Source organism: Balaenoptera borealis, assembly GCF_965194805.1.
Source record: "Balaenoptera borealis genome assembly, chromosome: 8".
NCBI lineage: Eukaryota > Metazoa > Chordata > Mammalia > Artiodactyla > Balaenopteridae > Balaenoptera > Balaenoptera borealis.
The window spans coordinates 109,418,650-109,436,254 of NC_138865.1; the positions used below are offsets into that span (position 1 = coordinate 109,418,650).

Sequence of the window (17,605 nt, forward strand, 5' to 3'; positions counted from 1 at the left end):
CAGATTGGCTTCTTTTACTTAGTAATGTGCATTTAAGGTTCCTCCATGTCTTCTTAAGCCTCGATAGTTTTTATTTTTTTTTTGCACTGATAATATTCCACCACCTGGATGTGCCACAGTTTATTGATCCATTCACCTACTAAAGGACACCTTAGTTACTTCCAAGTTTTGGCAATTATGAATAAAGCTGCTATAAATATCTGTATGCAAGTTTTTGTGTGGACATAAAGTTTCAACTTTTTTGGGTAAACGCCAAGGAGTGCAATTGCTGGACCGTATGATAAAAGTATGTTTAGTTTTGCAAGAATCTGCCAAACTGTCTTCCAAAGTGGCTGTACCATTTTGCACTCTCACCAGCAGTGAATAAGAGCTCCTCTTGCTCCACATTTTCGCCAGCAGTTGGTGTTGTCAGTGTTTTGGATTTGGGTCATTCTAATAGATATGCAGTGGTATTTTAGCTATTTACTTATTCATTCAAAAAACATCATGTTTGGGACTTCCCTGCTGGTGCAGTGGTTAAGAATCCGCCTGCCAATGCAGGAGACACTGGTTCGATCCCTGGTCTGGGAAGATCCCACATGCCGCGGGGCAACTAAGCCCGTGCGCCACAACTACTGAGCCTGTGCTCTAGAGCCTGTGAGCCACAACTACTGAAGCCCGTGCGCCTAGAGCCCGTGCTCCGCAACAAGAGAAGCCACCGCAATGAGAAGCCCGCGCACCACAACAAAGAGTAGCCCCCGCTCGCTGCAACTAGAGAAAGGCCGCACGCAGCACCGAAGACCCAGCGCAGCCAAAAATAAAATTAAATAAATAAATTAAAACAAAACAAAACATCATGTTCGTGTCTTCTGTAAGCCAAGCTACACGCTATCTTGTGAAGCCATGGGGATGATAGAGAAGGGGAAGAAGGAATAGTTGGTTGGCTTAACACAACTCATGCCACCCCCAGACTCATGCTCAGTGAATGTGGAATGAGTGTAATTTGCTGACCACACTAACGGCCAATTATGGTGTTTCGTGAGTAACAATAACTGGCACTTCTTTTTGCTTTTTGGTTGCTGCTTGGATTCCCTTTCGTTACTACAGAAATAAACTGTGCTTTTAATATTGGTCTCTGGAAACCCCAGCGTTGACAGTATTGATTCTTTAAATGGAGAGAATATATCGGAGCAATATAAAGAGGGACTTCAACCTGGCTCTGGGGCTGGTGGTCAGGAAATTCTTCCATACTCTGGAACCTTAAGAACAATCTATTGCACCCTGAAGCCTGGGAGACAATCCCAGGGGAAGGGAGGGGGCCTTTGTGAGGTTTAACATTGTTTAGAGATTAAAGCACTGCGGTTGGCTCTGTGCATTGTTATTTGAAAACAAACCAAACATCATACCTCCTAATAGTCCAAATCCACTCTTGGGAGGATTTATTGCTGCTGAGTACAAACAGTCCTCTCATGCCCCCGAGCGGAGAGCACATGGATTTCACCAGGATATGCGATTTACAGTTTAGTTCTGAGAAGCTGCAAGGAGATGGCAGAAACCACTGTGGAGCCGCCGGCAACGTTCTGTTCTTTTTGGAAACATCAGGATTAAATCAGTCAGCAGTGTGGCTGGCTTGTCCCCTCTCGTACCAAAGGACAAGGGGAGCTGAGCATCTGCTCCTGACTCATAACAGTACAGATTCTTCTAGTAAAAATGTCAAAACTCCGGTCACCCTTCTCAATTAGAGATGCCGCCTAGGCCCCTGGGATCAGCACATTCAGTGACATTAGGACTTGATCAGTACGGTGATGGCGATGGCTTCTGGGCTCTGGGTTGGAGGTCTCGGGAGAACGCTCAGATCTTCACTCAGATCATCCTGGGCCTTCACCTCTCTTTGTACAGGCGAGAGGTCAACTTTCCATGTGGCTTTTGGAAAAGGTACAGATGGGAAGCCCCATAGAGGGGGCGGGCGGGGGGGGCGGAGGCTAATAGGAAAAGTGAACTTTTAATTTTGTTTTGGAAAAAAAAAAAATCTTCAAAAGAACAAAATGGGTTATATTGTATTTTAAACTAAGATTACAGCTACTATTTTTTTTTTTAATTTTTGGCTGCATTGGGTCTTCGTTGCTGCGCACGGGCTTTCTCTAGTTGTGGCGAGCGGGGCCTACTCTTCGTTGTGGTGCACGGGCTTCTCATTGCAGTGGCTTCTCTTGTTGTGGAGCACGGGCTCTAGGCGCGTGGGCTTCAGTAGTTGCAGCACGCAGGCTCAGTAGTTGTGGCACGCAGGCCCTAGAGTGCATGGGCTTCAGTAGTTGTGGCACACGGGCTCAGTAGCTGTGGCTTGCGGGCTCTAGAGCTCAGGCTCAGTAGTTGTGGCGCACGGGCTTAGTTGTTCCGTGGCATGTGGGATCTCCCCAGACCCGGGATCAAAGCCAGGTCCCCTGCATTGGCAGGCAGATTCTTAACCACTGTGCCACCAGGGAAGTCCTGCTACTACTTTTAAGTAAGAATGATTGCAGTTTGGGGAGAAATGTTCTAAACAAGGAAATGGAAGCTGAAACAGGAACCTATCCAACCTCTGGAAGAGGAAGTTCTGACCAGCCAAATCTCCTGGGGCCAAAGTCTCCAGGACGAATGGGGCAGGAAGCAGCCCAGGAACCCATGGAGGAGTGGTGAGCCATGCTGATGTGGAAAACCACCGCACTTAGGTCACTTCTCTCCCTGGTCCTTGGTCCGGGGTCTTGGGAGCGTAGGAGAAACAATGACACCCATTCGGGCTGTCTAACAGCTGGCATTTTTGGAATTTCCAGAGAGAGCTGTGGAGATCAGGGCAGAGGCGGCTGTGGGCGTGCTGTAGACTCCAGGCTCAGTGGGTGCAGCAGACATTCTTACCTGCAACCGAGGCCCTCAATGAGGTGGGAAGTTGTCGACTCCCCGTTCACTGTCTTGTTCTCAGCCTTTTGGGGCCTCAGCAGAAATGAACCTGAAATGGTCCTATTACTCCATTCTCCTGTCTAATAATTCAGACACGTCACAAACAGCCTCCGTAAGCCCAGGGGGCCCCTCGCCAACCTTCTGACAGTGGAACAAGAAAAAGTTAAAGTCAGTTTTATTGGCAACACCTACCTTCCGACAGCAAAAACCGTCAAGCCCACGGTAATTTTCTGTTTGGCATAATAATTTTCTAGGATAGCTCTGTTGTAGGTGCCTTCCCACACCACCGGCGCCTTCCATCCTGTCATGGTCACAACCTCTGGGCGTTTACTGGTGACAAAACAGAGTGCATGAATCAGTATGGCTTTTAAGGTTGGGCAGAGACAGTCTGAGGGAAAACGGGTCAGCCATGGCTTATGGTGACTGTCCTTGAATCCCGACTGTAGTTTAACCTCAAACAGTCGGCTGGTGGTATGACATTTGCATCATCTTCTGGGTGAGGGACAGGAGACCCTGGCCCAGGTGTCTCTGAGGGCTGCGTTGGGGGACCCTGTGGGGACCTTACCTGTACAACTCAAACCCTCTGTCCCCCCCAACCCTTCCTGCTTTCCTTGTCCTCATCTTCCTTCTAAATCTCTCCTGCTGTCTCCCCAGCCCCTTCCTAAGCTGCCAGTGGCATCTCTGGGTGTTCTTCATCCCTGTGGGTGCCATCTGACCCTGAGAAAGCCCTAGTGCTTGATGCAGGGGGACCAGAGAGTGCCATGAGAGCTGAAAGAGGAAGAAGCCGCTATTTCAATTTGCCTTTTGCTAGAAGGGGATCTCTGGGTTGGAACCTGGTTATAGGGCAAAAAGGGCCCCAGACTAAGGGGGTTCTGGTGTTTATCATTCATTTGACAAACAAGGAGACGGTCACCCAGGAAAGAAGGGACCCTGCAGGCTGGGGCTCTTGCTCCGACCTCTCTCAGACCACGTGGCCTCTTGACTAAAGGCACAAAGCAGGGGGAGGTGGGAGGGGAGGATGTCCTCTGCACTCAGAACACTTGAAAGGGACTTGGCAAAGCCGACACAAACACCGGAAACAACGTACGAGCAACGACGAAACACCAAACTGGGAAGAGTAAATGCAGAAAGGCTGAGTAGCAGCTGGGGCCCAGCCCGAGGCAGGGTCGGGGGATGGGAGGGGATGGCGGAGACTCAGCTCCAACCCCCATTTGCTCTGGAAGTGACTGCACTTGCCTATTGGGAAGTAGCAACTGAAACACAGTCATTTAGACTCAACCCCCAGGGGCGAAGCTGAGTTTTTCCAGTGAGGCTGGGCAAGGCTGGGTCACCCCCTGCTCGCCCCAACCCCCAGTAGAGTCTCACTCATGCCTCCTGTCCCTCTGTCCCCAAGCTCTGCACTCCTTTTCTGGAGCTGACTCAGCGCTCCCACCCCTGCCCTGTGCCCTGCTTCAGGGCTGCTTCCTTCCTCCCCACACAGTGAATCTCCCGCAGAGATGGCGAGGGACACTGCCAGGCTGCCCTCGCGGCCCTCCCCACCTTGTCTGGAGTCTCAAAGCCCACCCAGCTCTGCCCTCCCACCCGGGTCAGACCGCTGCATGGCTGCACAGGGCGAGCTGCTCTTGGTTTCCTTCCATCATGAAAGAAGCTATTTTGGACTCTGCACCAACCTGCGTGAGACACTTTCACATACACGTTCTCATGTAGTCCTTGCAAAAGCCCTGCCATGTATTATGATCATGGTACAGATAAGAAAACCAAGGCTCAGAAAGGCTTGTTAACATGTCCGAGGCCAAACAGCTAATGATGTAACGAACACACACTGGACACTTCCTATGGGACCAGGCACAGTACCAAGGGCTTCACCCTTCAGAGGTAGGTGCTATTTTGAGTCCCATTTTATCAATGAGGAAACTGCAGCACGGAGCAGTTAAATAACTTGTCTGAGGTCACACAGCTAGTAAGGAGCCAAGCTGGGATTTGAGCCCAGATAACCTGACTCTGTAGTCTGTGCTCTGAACCACTATATCTATTGCTTCTTATACTGCATATTTATTTGCTAGGCTGATGAACTGGGGTTAAAACACAGGTTTGTCAGTCATTTCCACTCAACTTACTACTTCAGCATTTTTTATCAGTGCAGAATGAGAAATGATGAGTTTTTTTTGTTTTGTTTTTAGAAGCTTATGTGATGCTTTTAGTCACATAAAACTCCCAGCTTTGTTGAATGACTGGATTTCAAACCAACATACACACACACACACACACACACACACACACGGCTTATCATTCTATAACCAATGTTTCTGAACACAAACCCTCCCATGCATTGTCACCTCATCCATTGTCTGTCAAGGATCTCTTAGCAGTTCTGTCCCAGCCCATCAGCTAAGCCATGCGTGAGCTGAACATTTGGCAAGCTGGTAATATTATTTTTAAGAAAAGGAAGAGAAAGAGGAAGAGAAAAAGGAGGAAAGGACGGTATTCTTATTTAATACTTCGGGGTACAGGGGCTGCCCTTGACTTTCATTCTCTCATTGAATCCTCACAACTACCTTCTAGAGCGGGTGCTGTCCTCACCCGTTTCACAAATAAAGAAAGCAGGGGTAGGCGAGAAGGAGAAGGGAACTACACCTTTAGCCATTTAATCAACAGGAGGGGCCAGACCAGGGCCCTCAGCCCCACCATGCACATCTGCTAAGTCTCTGCTCTGTGCCAGGCCCAGGGCTGAGCACGGAGATCAGAGGAATGAGACCCGTCCTACCCCTTGAGAGTCTCACAGTCCTGACAGGTGGTCAGCCTACCACATGCTCCTCCACTGCACGACCACTCAGTCTACACCTTCTAGAAAGACTGAGTCAAGACACCAGTGTCCAGTTTGTTTACTTGGCTGGGAAGAGTCCTTTGAGCAGGAAAAAAAAAAAAGCAGTAATATTAAAAATTAACGTTTCATTAAAAATTAAAATGTTCTATTTCCCAGCTGTTAATTATTAAATTCCACTGGCAATTCCAACATGTCAGCGACCCTGACTAGGAAGCCAGATGACAGGCTGAAAACGCAGGCCGTGGGGAGGAAGATGGGGTGGCAAGATGATCGAGATCAGCTTCCTGGATGAACCTCTGCTCAGACCCCACCCCGCCCAACCCTGAAAAAAAAAAGACAAGTGACAGCAGGCAAACCACACATGTGTAAGAGCAAAAGATGTCCAAGGTTACGAAGATGGGGCTCTAAAAGGAGGAAAAAGTACCAGGAAAGATGGGAAACTGCTCAAATGCCTTCTTTCCAAGCAGGGCACCCACTGTGTTACTTCAGCTTGTGGGGTTCCACCAGTACAGACTAAAGGTTTCCCACAAAATAAAAGGGCCTCCATAACCCAAACACACACCTATCTAGGTAATTGGTAGCTTTTACATTTTATGTACTTATTTATGGGTACACTGTGGTCCCCAAGGGTGGGGAAGAGGAAGTGTTAAAGTTCTATGAATCATGCAGCAGTTCAAAACAGGTGTGGAATGCATACAATGTGTTATTTACTGTACTCCTTCCAGGCAGCAGCACGTAGACAAGAGCTGATGGTGACATGAACAAGGGTGGTGGCTGTGGGATGGCGAGAAGGAGATGATGTCGGAAGAATTTGGGGGGAAGAATTAACAGAACATGTAAATGAATTAGACTGTGGGATGGATGAAGGAAAGGATGAAGGAGGAATCAGAGAGGTCTCCTGGACTCTGGCTTGAGATGGGGAATGAGAAGAATGAGGGTGGGGTAGAATCAAGAACTCCATCTGGGTCACGTGAGACACACAGAGATGTCAGGCAGGCAGTCAGACACAAGCAGGGGATCAGGGAAAACCTTTGGACTAAAGATATAAATGTGGGTGTCATTCACCCATGGATGGTATCTAATGCCATGGAAATGGGTGAGAGCACATTGGAAGATGGTATAAAGAAATGAGATGAGGATACTGGACTCAGCCTCCAGAAACTCATATTTGATGGCTGGGAAGAGGGAGAGGCCCCAGTTAAAGAGACTGAGAAGGGAGATGGGAGAAGCAGGAGGAAAATTAAGAGGATGTGATGATACAGAGAGTAAGTGATACTGATGTAAAAATGTATACACAATATACTTAAGATGTTTCAGACAGTTTACAGAAAAGGATACATTTCTATAAATATATTTGTTTATTAATTCAATTGTTCATCTTTCATTCAGTTATACAAGAAATATACTTTAGTTCCTGAGAAGGCTTAGATTTGGTGTCACTACAAATCAATATTCTTTAAATATCTGCTCGCCAGTTGTTTGGAGGAGAAACTGAGCCGTGCGTGGGGGAGAGTGGAGAGAGTGACAGCTGGTGGCTGTGAGCTGTTCCTCTTCTCTGACCCCAGTAATTCAGCCCCGGCCCCGCCTCCCAAGTCCCACTCCGCAAAGTACAAGTACCACAGTAAAAGCGTGCCGCCCTCCTTTGAAGGGAGCTTGGCGACCATCTCTAGCTCATCTAGCTGGCCCTTGGTGTGGGGCACGGGGACAGGGGTGTCTCACCACCCCCCCACACACACACATCTAAGGAGCTTGTCAAAGCTACAGTGCCTCCATAATCTTACATTTCCAGGAATGGTTTAGCATCTCATAGATGGCTACCCCATGTCATTGTCCAGCTCTTCAAATGACACATGGGAGGCCAAAATTCCCCATCCTTTCACACTGACATGGATCCCTTATCCCAAAACAATAAGAGAACTTGCCAGAACATGTTCAGTCTTTCCAGAGCCCAAGACCCCTCATGCTGGAATAGATACTACTCTCCCCTGGTCCTCCTCCTACCTCTACAGCCACTCCTGCTCCTTTTCAGAGTTCTCTTCCTCCACTGGCCCTTTAAATGCTGATGTCAGACATCCACCTGGTGGCCTCATCCAGGCCTGCAGATCCCATCGCCACCTGCACTCTGATGGCTCCTCTTCCTACATCTCTACTGCATATCTTCTGCCACACTTATGGGCACTGCTATAGACTGACTATTGTGTCCCCCCAAAATTCATGTGTTGAAACCTAATCCCATACATGATGGTATTAGTGGGTGGGGCTTTAGGGAGGTGATTAGGTCATGAGGGTGGAACCCTCATGAATGGAATTAGTGCCCTTAGAAAAGAGACCTCAGAGAGTTCCCTCTTCCCTTCCACCACGTGAGAAAACAGTGAGAAGATGACCGTGTATACATTAGGAAGTGGGTCCTCATCAGACACCACATCTTCTGGGGACTTGATCTTGGACTTCCCAGCCTCCAGAACTGTACAAAATATATTTTTGTTGTTTATAAGCCATCCAGTCTATGGTATTTTGTTATAGCAGCCTGAATGACCAAGACAGGCACCCTGTGAATCTCTGTCCAGATGCCCCACAAGTACCTGAATCCACATACATCCCCAGTTGAGCTCATCACCCCTCATGCCCCCACCACCACTCCTAGACCCTTTCCTGGTCAATGGCACCACCACCCACCAGTCTCTCAGGCCTCATGGTCATCCCGGACAGCTCCTACCTCCTTACCCCCAAACCGCATCCTTCTAAGTCAGGTTGATCACACCTCCTTACCAATCATGGCAAATACTAGTTGCATACCTAGTGCCCCTACAGGACTGTGAACTTCTTGAATATAACCATACTGATTGATTTCTACTGTCTCCTGTGCCTAACACAATGTCTAGTACAGAATTTTTGACCATGACTCATAGTGAGAAATACATCTTCTGTCACAAACACATATGCACATACACACATATACGGAAGCAAAAATTCCACTAAACAATACCTATCCTTACTTCATGTGATACCTTCTGATTTTCCATTTGATTTCGATTTTTAAAAAAGCTGTTATTAACCCATTCAGCTAATTTCTGAACACATTAATGGGTAGTGACCAGTAGTTTGAAAAACACCAGCTAGCATATCATAGGTGTCTGATAAACATTTGTTGTACGCTACAGAATGTGTGCATGGCCCTGTGAGATTCTGGATCATCACTGCCATGTTACAGATGAGTTAACCGAATCACAGAAGTTTCTTGCTCTGACTCTAGATTCTGCGGCTTTCCACAACACCCCGTGGCCTGTAAGAACACTTCCAGCCCCAGTATTTTGTGATTCATTTGCTGCCACTGCCGTCAGAATCACTGTCGTTGTTGCTCAAGCATTTAAGTCAAAATATCCAGCCTCTCAGTTTCTCATCTAATCTGTCTTCAAGGTCTAATAGATGCTAAGACTCTGTCTCCTCAGTCAGGAACGTTCTCCACGGCACTGTTGCCTATGCAGCCCCCCACCACTGCTGAGCTATGGATTTACTGGACTTGGGGCGATGCTTCTTTTCTTACTGTGGATTAAACCAGTCCGATAGCTGAAGCTCTTCTTCGTCCTCCTTTCTTTGCTCCTTTGCTTTGTCTATATCTTCTTCTTCTTCGTGGTAACTGTGGGTCCTACGTACAAAGGGAAAACAAGCTGAGGAAGGCAGGGAGGGTGATCTAAGGCAGGGAGGGAAAACAAGCTGAGGAAGGCAGGAAGGTGAATGAGGATCCTGCAAAAACGGGTGCCAAGGCAGAGAACACGTGCACCAAGTGAATGTCTGGAGAAAGGTTCATGATACTAAACGTTTATTCATAAAGACGTACTTTTGATGCAAAGGTGCAGTACTCACCTTTCTTATTATCCTCCCAGGTCAGCACAGTGAGCAATTTAATGACCCAACAACCATCAGGCTATTTCAGGGGGAGGGAAACTTCATAAAACCGTCCTCATGAAAACATTTTAGCGTATGACAGTCTTTCCTGCAATCCCAAATTTAGCCTGAATTTCACTCATCCTCAAGTTAAATGGGAAAAACCAAAAACATGAAAACCAAACTTAACGTCCCAGTCCCAACCATGAAATAGAGTCCTTGTGTGCTTCCAATAGGCCAGAAAGACAAGTGACTGAGTTTATGGCTGTGAAACCACTTTTTTTTTTTAGTTTATAAAGTTTTTTTTTTAACATCTTTACTGGAGTGTAATTGCTTTACAATGGTGTGTTAGTTTCTGCTTTATAACAAAGTGAATCAGCTCTACATATACAAATATCCCCATATGAAACCATTTTATTTGGACTCTATAGCGTCGGGTGGATAAACAGATCATCGTCTGACCGCCTTACCCATTGTTAAACCAGCTCGGAAACCACCAGCCCTTCTGAATGCTGCTGTCACCAACTTCTGGGTTTCTAAGAAATGAAAAAGATGACAAACGTTTTTAGAAAATGAGGCAGTCCCAAACTGGGGGGTTTCCAAACACTTTTTATGGCAGGTCACTTAAAAAAATTTTTTTTTAAATCACTAATTCATAAAATGAACCGAAGCGACGCCGCTCTAGCTGAATGAGAGAGGATGGACCTGACACTCCCTGGATCTCCCCTCCCTTGGGCGTCCCCTGGCACTCAGCTCATCCAGGGAGCCCTAGCAGGGAGAGAAGGAGAGAAGAAGAATGACAAGATGTGGAGGTAACTAATACATAACTCTGGGTCCTGGATCTGCCACTTACTAGTTGTGTGACTGTGATCGGACATTTTCCCTCTCTGAAGCTTGATTTTCTCCTCTGAAAAGTTAGATGCTAATAATAACAACAACAATAAAAAATCTACCATGAAGGTGGCTTTGAAGACTAAACAAAATAGCATATGTAAAAGAGCTTTCTAAGTTGAAAATTACTGTAGCAAGTCGGCGTCTTTCAAGAAAACAGTGCACGTTTCCAAGAATGATGTCTTTTGCTAAACGAGGAGAATTTGAGTTGCTACAAAGGTCAGCAGTGACAGACTCAGGAAATCTGAGGGTCTCTAAACCAGAAAGAAGCTCAGCAATCTGTAATCAGAACCACTTTCACCACGCACATGCTGAAGTGTCCACATTCACTGTGAGAGTCTCTCCAAGGTGGGCACCTTCCGGAGGAGGGAAAAGAGGGGGAAGCCAGGGGATACAACGCCCTTCGGTTGGACAAATAAGGTGGTGAGGCATGAATGGGTATAAATAATAAGAAACCTATTTTAAAACCCATCTACTTTCAAGAAGTGCTTGAGATGGTTTACGATTAAGAAGATATGGTTACTTTTCTTTTCTTTTCCCCACTTGCATAAAATTAATAAATTTTCCAAAATTAAAAAAAAAAAAAGGTATGGTTTCAATAAATAGGGAAACAATACAAGAATAAAGACAAAACTAAACAAACCAAACAAAAACAAAAGGAAACAGAGGAACATTTTAGTCACTCAGGTAGGTGTTTTCACATGACTTGGGTCATCTCAGCCACTCTGTGAGAATAAAAGTTTTACCTTTATTTTTATTTTATGGCTGAGATAGTGGTTGAGTGGGTTTGAGCAAATTGCCAAGATCCCATGGCATGTAAGCACAAAAGCCGGGATTTAACACCAGGGGAGAAATTATATCAGAAATGAAGGCCGAGGAAAGTACAAGTTAAGTTAAGCACAACACTTTGCTCTGAGCTTCTTGGCAACCAAGACAAAGACAGAAAAACGAAGGCTTACAGAGTCCTAACTGCCAATCTTCATCATCATCATCATCCTCCTCCTCCTCCTCCTCCTCCTACACACACTAGTTCATTGGGAAACCCAAACTTTTTTCCTGATCCTTTGTCTCAACAAAATTTCTTGCAGGGGTCTTTATACAACATGTAGTGGGTTGCATAATGGACAATACCTACCCTGATTATTTTTATGAGCAAGGCAGGAATGTCCTCCAGACAACACTACTTAAAGAGATAGACAGTTGATGAGAAGCAAGGACAAAACAAGAGTCATGGCTCTGTAAAGGCAAGACTAGGGAGCTGGAGGAGTACAGGCCAGACCCCTGGGACCCCTCCCCTCCACCTGTGACCAGAGCTGCATCACCACCTGCCATGTTAAGAATGGACTGTAGGGGTGCCAGAGTGGACATGGGAGGCATCCCATAGATATCTAGAATTCAAAGCACTTACTTTGACTGGTTTATCCAGAACAAAGAGGCTTCTGGGCTAAAAGCAAATGAGAAATAAAAACATATCACGTTACTTTTAATTTGGAGAAAACCATTATCATTGAAGCCCTGGGCTGAGTTGAGAGCTTGGGTTTTGTCTACTCCCAGGTTTCCACCTTCCTTTGAGATAGAACCAATGATATCAAGGGACTTCAGTCACTTCTGGATTACTCAGAACAAAGGGCGGGAAGAAGGTCTCTGGAGAATCTCAAATCTCAGTTAAAAAAAAAAAAAGGTGGCAGCTCTCCATTGTCCAGGGTGGCTTTGCTGAGGGAGAGGCTCCACAGACAGGTCCCCTCCTGCCACCTGCTCAGGAATCACCCAGGATTATCTTAAAACCAACGACTGCACAGCCAGCACACCACCAGCTCAGAGCCTTCTACAGAGCAGCCTCAAAGGGCATTTCTTTAGCTAACGAAGGCAGTGAGACCATCTGAAGGCACCTACAAGACTGGACCAGCGACTATATGACTCCTCTAGGGGCCCACCTCCCTTCATTCAACAAATACTTGCTGACAGTGTGTTACATGCCAAGTGCTGGGGATATGGTATTGGCTGAGACAGACACAGTCCCTATGCGTCCTTGTGATGCAGACAAGCTAGTGGGGAGAGCAGAAAAAAAAAAAGCATAAGTAACCAGGAGCACTTAACAGGAAGACCTGGAAGGCTTCCCAGAGGAGGGGATAATGTTTTAGCTGAGTTCTGAAGGATAAATAGGAGTCCAGGGGAAGAGGAACTGGGAAGAGTGTCCCTAACAGAGACAAAAATATGCAAAGGCCCTGAGAAAGGAAGGAGGCATTTAACTGTGCAAGGAAATAAACAGAGAAGTAGCCAGAGGTCCCCTCGCTGAGGCCTGCTGGGGATTTTGCCCTTGAAGAGTTTTAGGCAGGAGACGAATAGGGTCCTATCTGTAGGCCTTGTGAGAGTAGATATGGGTGACTAGTCATGAGGTGCTGGCAGTGGTCCAGGCCTAGGTCAAGGCAGCCAAGGAGATGGAGGGAGAGGAGTGCACTGACTTGAGAGACATCTGGGGGGTAAAGGGACAGGACTTGTAGTACTAGATTCCTCCATTGTTTTGTGCACGGAAGCTGTGCCCAATGGCTAAACCTTACTTGCTCACTTCTCCTCCCTGTGAACAAAAGGGAGAGAGCCTGGTAGAAAGAGTTCTGGACCTGGGCTCAGGCACATGCCCTGGCTCAGCGCCTTTCTGGCCCCAGCTGCCCTCATCTCTGAAAAAAATAAATGATTAATATTTGTTTCAGACTCTGCCTTCTGCCGCTGCTGGCAGTCCACATCTCCTGGTAGGAGTAAAATGCATGCCCTCTTTCCACCTATGGTTTCCCCTCTGAGCTCAGTACTTGTGGACCAAGCTCTAACATCCCTTGTTTCTAAATCTGTTTATTGATCTGACAATATTCATAATAGCTAATACTTGGCCAGGGACTGTTCTAAGCAATTGACATGCATTAGCTCATTAAATCCTCACAACAATCAGTGAAGGAGGTTCTATTCTTCCTCAGAGGCACCGACACATTAAGTGGTTTTGTTCAAGGTCATACTGCTAGGAGAAGAAACAGTATTTGAACCTGGGGAATCTGACTCCACACCCTAGAAGAGGAGGAAGGGAGAGGGGACAGGAGGGGGCGGGCCCACTGCAACTCAGCACTCAGACCCCCACCTGGCACTCAGGGCGTCGATTTGTAGATTCAGATTCGCCACCTTGTCCCAACTTTTTAATTTGCCATCTTGCCCTTTGCACCCTCCTCTCCCAGAAGCCTTCGACATCTCAGGTCACAGCAACACCCACGCCGCAGTGTATGGTGTTGGACACATATTCATCCTTCAAGGCACAGCTCAAATGCCACCTCTTCTGTGCCTTCCTTGGTACAATCATAGCACAGTGCCTGGCACATAGTAGGTGCTCAATAAATGTCTGTAAATGAAGGCAAAAAAAATAGATCCCTCTCTAAGCCAAACATAATCTTTGTCTTCTTGAACTCTCATGGTCCCTTTTCTCTCCCTCTGATGTCCTTCCTCCACTTCACATTGTTGGTTATTTTTTTTAAAATTTAACTTTATCTAGGCTTTTGGTTTGATTTTCTAAATTTAACTTTAAAAAAATTATTTAGTTATTTATCGCTGCGTTGGGTCTTTGTTGCTGCGCACGGGCTTTCTCTAGTTGTGTCGAGCAGGGGCTACTCTTTGTCGCATTGCATGGGCTTCTCATTGCAGTGGCTTCTCTTGCTGTGGAGCACAGGCTCTAGGTGCGCAGGCTTCAGTAGTTGTTGCACGCGGGCTCAGCAGTTGTGGCTCACGGGCTCTGGAGCACAGGCTCAGTAGTTGTGGTGCACAGGCTTAGTTGCTCCACGGCATGTGGGATCTTCCCGGACCAGGGATCGAACCCGTGTCCCCTGCATTTGCATGCGGATTCTTAACCACTGTACCACCAGGGAAGTCCCACATTTTTGGTTTATTGGTGTGTATGTCTGCTTGCCCCATCCAAAGCATAACCCCTTGAGGGTAGGAATTCTCCTTGGCTCACACTGTGTCCCTCACAGCACTCGGCATGAACAACTAGCTCAAGAAGGAGCCCCAGACGATGAAATCAGATCTGAGTTCCAGTTAGAACTTGGACATAAATTCACTGTTAAGTCATTTCACCTATTTGGTCTCCGTTTTGTCACTTGAAAAATGGGAACTCTCAACTAAAGGAAGGGTTGTATCGTGGGTCGAGAATGGGCTGCAATCAGACAGCTCCGGACCTAAATCTTCCTGAAAATGTGATCTGGAACATTCACATTTAACATTGTGGAGACTCAGTGTTCCTCATCTGGAAATGCTGACTAATACTTACTTGCAGGCCTATTTTAAGAACTGGAGGGAATGCACAGTGCAGTTCCTGGCACCTGCAAATGCTCAATAACTAGTAGCTGCTATCGTCAAAATCACCCTCACTATCATTACTTTATTATAACTTTTAAAGTTTCTTCCATCTCTAAAATTCTAAGAATTTTTTTTTATCCAGCCTCAAATCAAACTTTCTTTCAGGATGCTCTACTGACAACAGTTCTCTTTCCTGATCAGTTGATGTGTTCGATTGAGTTATTTTACAACCCTTTTTAGCTACAGTGCTGCCCACCTGTCTAAGGTTGGTGCCCTCAGCTCACCTCACATCATCACATGGCCAATTCACAGGGTGGCAAAGAATCTGCTGCCTTTTAAACCTCTTGCAGACGTTCAAATAGATTCCTCACATTGAAGAATTATGTGGCCGCAGTCTGGGTGCCAGACTATGGCCCTGAAGAGCAGCCAGAACCTGCTCCCGTTACTGTGCAGAGAAGAGTGTGCCCAGCACTGCAAAACAACCCTCTTTATGGGAGGCCAGTGCCAACATGCACATTTGGGCCTTTGGCTCCCATAATTTAATTTTGTGAAGTACCCAAAATATGGAAGTATGACTCTGGCTGCAATTCAAAACACCAAGGTTATCCAACCAAGCGTTCAGAGCTTGAAGGTTACCTACACAAGCATCTCAATTCAGGGGAGGAACCCAAAGGGTGCTTGCTCGTCTGTTGGATTCTTCCAACTGCTAGAGCTCTTCCTTCTATTATTTGTCAAAATCCCCTGTCCTATTCTGCCCTCTGAGCAGATGATGAGGATGGCGGTAATGATGATGATGATAATGGTGATAGCAGCTAGCATTTACTGAGTGTGTTGCCCTAAGTGCTTTATACACAATAACTTATTTAATCCAACAACCCTATGAAGCAGGTACTACTGTCAAGCCCATTTAAAAAAGAAAAAAATCCAGGTTTACTAAAGCTTTTACAGGTATACAAACTGGTCTGCTCCACAAATACACTCACCAAGACAGGGAGAACAGCCCCCTATCCATCAGTCATTTCTTTTTTTTAATTTAACTTATTATTTTATATTGGAGTATAGTTGATTAACAATGTTGTGATAGTTTCAGGTGTGCAGCACAGTGATTCAGTTATACATATACGTGTATCTATTGTTTTACAAATTCTTTTTCCATTTAGGTTGTTACATAATATTGAGCAGAGCTCCCTGTGCTATACAGTAGGTCCTTGTTGGTTATCCATTTTAAATACAGCAGTGTGTACATGTCAATCCCAAACTCCCTAACTATCCCTCCCCCCACCCTTCTCCCTGGTAACCATAAGTTTGTTCTCCCATTTTTAAAGATAGGGAAACTGAGGAACAGAGTGGCTGAGTAACTTGCCCAAAGTCACAGAGGAGGTAAGTGGTGGCACAGGACCAGCCCCAGGCAGCCTAGCTCCAGACTCCAGCAAGGATATTTCCTCAGCTCTCAAGTATCTAAGGAAGCCCCAGGGTCCCTGCATCCAACACTGAGTCATCTTCTCTTTGGACTAAGTACCCACAGTTTCAATTCGAAAGACCTGGTTTATAGACCCCTTCAGCAGGGTCACTCTCTAGCTTGTCTTGTTTTTCTTAAAATGAGTTGTTCAGAAGGAAACAGGATGACACTCCAGAAGCGGTTAGATCTATGCAGCACCCTGGGGAATAACAGCTCTGGAGTCTAGAGAATCCTCCTTCTACTGACGTACCTGAAGGCGCAGTTCCTTTATAAGTGGCCAAGACTGTCCTGCTGGCTCATCAAATCTTAGAATTTAAGAATTGAAAGAGACATTCTAATGTTCATCCAGGCCATCATCTTGAACTTGGGAGGCTTCTAAGACACTTCACCATGAAAATATCAATGGTGACGAGACAGCTCTCCTGGCCCAGAATTGTAAGGTGGCCTTTTTGAAAGAAAGGCTGAGCTGCACCAATGCCTCTTAAGTCAAAACCATCGTGCATTTTTGTAGCCACTTGTGGAGACGCCTTTGTCAGAGGCCTCTGCAGCTGGAAACTCCGAGGCACTGGTAGTTTCCAAAAACACAGAAGCAGCTCAAATATTTGGGGTGAATACACTGATGAACTTGAAAACTCAGAAATATTTAATTCATTTTGCTTTCCAGGGTTAAAAGAAAGACAAAATACCCAAAAGTTTTAGCCAGGCACAAATGAATCACCAGCAATTCAGAGTGTATTTTACACCAAAGTCAACAACCTTGAGTTGTTCCTTTAAACTCTGCAAATATTTTAGGACTGCAAAAATCAGGGTGGATTTCTCATGGAATTCCTGTCTGAAATTTCTTAAGATAATTTCCATATCTGGTCATATAAATAATTTAATATGATATTTTGCTCTTAATATGACCTTACTGTTTCTGGCTCTAGCCTACCCAGAACCGCAAAGGTATAAAAATCAAGACATTAGGAACATGGCAAGAAGGAAGATAATTAATTACTTAGAAGGTGCATGAAGATCTAATGATTTTAAAGACAGTCTAGGGCTCAGGGATACAGGAAGGATGGAATCCCTTCTTTATGGTGTCAGTTAATCCTAATTTTAATTCAACCTGCTGACTTGGCTGATACCTGGAGATTAGAGGAGACTTTCATTAACATCGCTTTATCATGTTTCATAATTACCTGTTGATATATTCCCAAAACACAACAATTACAGTTGAGACAACCAGCATTGACAGAATCACTTTTCCTTTGACATTCATTATTTTCTCCTGGGAAAAGAAAAGAAGAGGGGGAAAAATAGATTAA

The 17,605-nt window shown here is 45.8% G+C and overlaps 1 protein-coding gene across 8 annotated transcripts in view; it reads right to left on the reverse strand.

Moving 5' to 3' along the window:
* The window catches only part of GGTA1 (glycoprotein alpha-galactosyltransferase 1 (inactive)), a 63,899-nt gene that overhangs the window by 4,200 nt on the left and 42,094 nt on the right, over positions 1–17,605 (reverse strand). For 4 of the 8 annotated variants that reach the window (XM_082402266.1, XM_082402273.1, XM_082402270.1 and 1 more), the window contains 5 exons: positions 17,480–17,568; positions 11,919–11,954; positions 10,090–10,155; positions 9,279–9,380; positions 3,103–3,240 (listed from right to left, as the gene is read on the reverse strand). In XM_082402266.1, the coding sequence (XP_082258392.1) occupies positions 3,103–3,240; positions 9,279–9,380; positions 10,090–10,155; positions 11,919–11,954; positions 17,480–17,559 (422 nt within the window). In that variant the 5' untranslated portion in view covers positions 17,560–17,568. The remainder of the gene's footprint in view (positions 1–3,102; positions 3,241–9,278; positions 9,381–10,089; positions 10,156–11,918; positions 11,955–17,479; positions 17,569–17,605) is intronic. The other 4 variants (XM_082402267.1, XM_082402272.1, XM_082402271.1 and 1 more) reach the window with 1 other exon arrangement.